The sequence below is a fragment of the Engraulis encrasicolus genome, chromosome 8 (genome assembly GCF_034702125.1).
Source record: "Engraulis encrasicolus isolate BLACKSEA-1 chromosome 8, IST_EnEncr_1.0, whole genome shotgun sequence".
NCBI lineage: Eukaryota > Metazoa > Chordata > Actinopteri > Clupeiformes > Engraulidae > Engraulis > Engraulis encrasicolus.
Window position 1 is genome coordinate 55,752,456 of NC_085864.1, and position 4,945 is coordinate 55,757,400.

At 44.8% G+C, this 4,945-nt stretch overlaps 1 protein-coding gene across 2 annotated transcripts in view; it reads right to left on the reverse strand.

The window, feature by feature from the left end:
• Window positions 1–293: 293 nt before the first annotated feature.
• Window positions 294–4,945, reverse strand: part of mlf1 (myeloid leukemia factor 1) — a 31,463-nt gene continuing 26,811 nt past the window's right edge. For both annotated transcript variants that reach the window (XM_063205890.1, XM_063205891.1), the window contains 4 exons: window positions 4,381–4,512; window positions 3,012–3,171; window positions 648–813; window positions 294–487 (listed from right to left, as the gene is read on the reverse strand). In XM_063205890.1, the coding sequence (XP_063061960.1) occupies window positions 412–487; window positions 648–813; window positions 3,012–3,171; window positions 4,381–4,512 (534 nt within the window). In that variant the 3' untranslated portion in view covers window positions 294–411. The remainder of the gene's footprint in view (window positions 488–647; window positions 814–3,011; window positions 3,172–4,380; window positions 4,513–4,945) is intronic.

The window sequence follows — 4,945 nt, forward strand, 5'->3', positions numbered from 1 at the left end:
CCCGTGCACACACAATGTACCACAGCATGTAGACAGGCCACACTCTGAAAACTCAGCCTTGGTCATTTGGGTCTAGTGGTGAGAATCTGGCAGATAATAAAGTTCTATTCAAAATCCTATATTGACACAACGAGAGCACCTGGAGCACCAATAAAGAAACCGGAGTTTGGTGGTGATGGGTTTGCAATGTTGTGGGAAAGAAGGCCGTGGGGTAGGCACCAGTGGACTGTCCACTACAGAGGGGAAGGGTACTCTCTTTGATACATTTTAATTACGGTGTCATTGGAGTGAAATTGAGTTTAATTAGAGTTTAATTGGAGTTTAATTGAGTTTAATTTGAGTTTAATTGGAGTTAAATTGGAGTTTAATTGCGTTCTCCGTCTCCTCTCGTCTCATCTCTCCTCTCGTCTCTCAGGGTTCCTGCAGTCCAGGCCTCTGGATCTTGATCTCACGGGTGTGGGTCTGCCTCCCCCCTGCATTAGGATTCCTGCAAACACACACCAACACACACACACCAGCAGACACACACACACACACACGGTCATATGACTTCTATAAAAGACTTGGTTGGATCTTATAAGAATAGAGTTGTGAATGAAGTTGCTCCCTTGTCACGTGACCCGAGTGAGCGTCTGTGATTGGCTGACCTGGAGTCGATGGGCGCGGCGATGGCGGCTCGGTGGACGGTGCGTGGCTGGGCTTGTTGGTGGTGCGTGTGGTGTGGGGGCGGGGCCTCCAGCATGGACATGGGCGCCACCGGCTGGAACTTGGTGACCTCACGCTGCCACTCGTCATCGAACGCCTGCGCCTCCGCTGCAGAGGTCAAAGGGCAGAGGTCAGAGGGCAGGATACATTAGGATAGGTGTACAATAGGATACATTAGGATACATTAGAATACATTAGGATGCATTAGGATACAATAGGATACAATAGGATACAATAGGATGCATTGCAATAGGATACAATAGGATACAATAGGATACAATAGGATGCATTAGGATACAATAGGATACAATAGGATACAATAGGATACATTAGAGTAGGATACAATAGGATACAATAGGATGCATTAGGATACACCTCCGCTGTAGAGAGGGCAGAGGGCAGAGGACAGGATACATTAGGAGAGGATACATTAGGGTACATTGGTATGCATTATGATACATTAGAATAGGATATACAGGTCCTTCTCAAATAATTAGCATATTGTGTTAAAGTTCATTTTCCCCCCATAATGTAATGATAAAAAATAAACTTTCATATGTATTACATTCATTGCACACCAACTAAAATATTTCAGGTCTTGTTTTGTTTTAATATTGATGATTTTGGCATACGGCTCATGAAAACCCAAAATTCCTATCTCAAAAAATTAGCATATCATGAAAAGGTTGTCTAAACAAGCTATTAACTTAATCATCTGAATTAAAGAATTAACTCTAAACACTGGCAAGCTTCCTGAGGCTTTAAAAAGTATCAGCCTTGTTCGTTACTCAAAACCACAGTCATGGGTTAGACTGCTGGCCTGACTGTGTTTAACATTGAAGTCAATGGCAGTGGCATTGCATGAGGGTTATGAAAGCCCAGATATCATTGATGCTTAGCTGTCAGCTGTTTGTTGTCCTTTGATCTGGTGACCCACACTTCCCTCTTCATTATACTCCATAGATTTCCATACCAAGTTTTTCTATTTTTAAGAAAAATCAATTCTAATTTGCCAGACATGAAACCCCATTCAAAGTCAATGGAAAGTTCTGTCTGGCAAATTAGAATTGATTTTTCTTAAAAATACAAAAACTTGGTATGGAAATCTATGGAGTATAATGAAGAGGGAAGTGTGGGTCACCAGATCAAAGAACAACAAACAGCTGACAGCTAAGCATCAATGATATCTGGGCTTTCATAACCCTCATGCAATGCCACTGCCATTGACTTCAATGTTAAACACAGTCAGGTCAGCAGTCTAACCCATGACTGCGGTTTTGAGTAATGAAAGAGGCTGAGACTTTTTAAAGCCTCAGGAAGCTTTTACCAGTGTTTAGAGTTAATTGGTTAATTCAGATGATTAGGTTAATAGCTTGTTTAGACAACCTTTTCATGATATGCTAATTTTGTGAGATGGAAATTTTGGGTTTTCATGAGCTGTATGCCAAAATCATCAATATTAAAACAAAACAAGATCTGAAATATTTCAGTTGGTGTGCAATGAATGTAAAACATATGAAAGTTTTTTTATCATTACATTATGGGGAAAAAATGAACTTTAACACAATATGCTAATTATTTGAGAAGGACCTGTATTACAATTGGAGACAATAGAATAGGATATATTACATTTGGATACATTAGAATGGGATACAATAGAATAGGATATATTAGGATTGGATACAATAGAATAATAGGATATTTACATTACATTACACTGAGATGACGCTTTCATTTTATTCAAAGCGACCTACAGTTATTATTTGTCAGGGATTTGGTTACAGTCCCTGAGGCGATGTGGGGTTAGGTGCCTTGCTCAAGGGCACTTCAGTCATGGATGGAGATGTAGGGAGAGGTCAGGGGGGGATTCGAACCTGCAACCCCTAGATTGAAAGACCACCGCGGGTCAGGAGCAGAGGTCAGGATATAATAGGATACACAAGGACACCGCGGCTCAGGACAGGATAGGTCAGGGTACGCACGCACGCACACACGCACGCACACACACACACACGTGTTTGCACGCATGCACACACGTACGCACACACACACACGCACACACAGCCACAAAACACACACACACACACACACACACAGCCACAAAACACACACACACACAGACATACACACACACACCTACAGTATACTTACACTCATCCATCTTCTGGAAGTCTTGGTTGAACTCTCTCATGCACACACACACACACACACAGACACACACACGCACACACACACACACACACACACACACACACACACACACACACACACACACACACACACACACACACCTCCAGTATACTTACACTCGTCCATGTTCTGGAAGTCTTGGTTGAACTCTCTCTCTCCCGTCTTGTGGTTTCTCTTCTTCTCCACCAGGTGTCCTCGGTCCTGGATGTGGTGGCCAATAGACATCTTCTCAACGCCGCTCTCCGAGTCCTTCAGGCTACGCCGCGTCTCACGCACCTAAACACACACACACACACACATGCACACACGCACACGCACGCACATACGCACGCACACACACACAAGTTAGTTAGTTACAGTGCGGTGTAGTGTGGTATGGTGTAGTATGCTATAGCATGCAGTGGTGGCTGGCAGTCTGTCAAACAGGGGAGGCTGGTCAAGTACAATGTGTCCAGAGCGCTAAAAAAAAAAGTGGGGGGGGGATTTTGACCTCTTACAGTGGTCCTGAGCAACAAATGGCCCCACACACAAAACGACTCTTGTTGTAACTCATTTGTTGGACAGCTGGTGTTTTTTTAAATACACATATTGTTCTCTTAATTATTTTAACAGTGTGTTCTGGAATAAGCACAGGACCTGACCTGTGGTGGGGAGTCTAACAGAGAGCTGGTGCCATTGTCACATATCTAATTTAATTAATCATTATCCTCCTTATACTAAATTGGGAAATTGGCATTTTGCATAGACCTAGTTTTCTTGCAAGCTAGCCCCCTCGAAAAGTAGGCTGCCTCACATTTTGGGTTTGGGAGATTAAAAAGGATAAGGACGTGCCACTATCAAGACTTTATTCGCAACACTATGTTCACAAGAATATGCACACAAAACTGGAATATACCGCAATGAATAGCTTCCTCACTGTTTACCACGACGAGACTTCTCAGTCAGATAATAACATATCCGCATGTGAACTACTGACACGGAATTTTTTTTCAGGGTTCACCCAATCACAAGTCTGAGCTTCAGTCTCCTGTCCTGATCGCTCTCACGCCCATCTCCCTTCACTCCCACTGAGGCTCGGTCCTCCGAAAGCCAAAAAATATCTGGGAAATAACCAATAAGCGTTCAGCATTTTGCCAATGACTAAGCACATATTCACACATGCCATTGAAGTCCAGTGAGACTCCGCTCGCTACCGTTGTCATGAGGGGGAAAAAAACTTCTACCAGACATTAGGCGAACAGCAGAATCCTATTACTGCCTGATTGTGTCAAGTTGAGCACATGCATATCTATGGAGCGGGATCTAAAAAGGCAATGTTGTAACGTTGGCATTGCTCAAAAATAACACTGTTCACCGTGATTTCGTACAGGAGGCTCCGCCTCCCTTGTACTCATAAAGGAATCGCCTCTGATAGCATGGTACTACCCCTCCAGTGTGTGTGTGTGTGTGTGTGTGTGTGTGTGTGTGTGTGTGTGTGTTACCTACCCCTCCGGGTGCGCGGCGCGTCTGGCTCTGCGCCTGGAAGACTTTGGGCGGCTGGTTGCCGACTTTCGAGTAGGTGGTGATGGAGGAGGAGCTGAAGGAGTGACCACTAGGGGGCTCTGAAGAAGAGTTCTCCTAAACACACACACACACACACACACACACACACACACACACACACACACACACACACACACACACACACACACACAAGCGCACACACACACGCACGCACACAACCGCATACATATATGCACACACACACACACACACACACACACATGCACACACACACACACACACACACACACGCACACACACACATGCACACACACACACGCACGCACACGCACACACACACACACACACACACGCACACAAGCGCACACACGCACACACACAGGCACGCACGCACACACACACACAAGCACACACACACACAAGCGCACACAAGCACACACACACACACGCACGCTCACGAAGGCACACGCACACAGACATAGTGAGAGTGTGGACAGGACACATTCTCTGTCCCGGTGTAAAGCTCTCGGCTTCGCACCTGCACTGT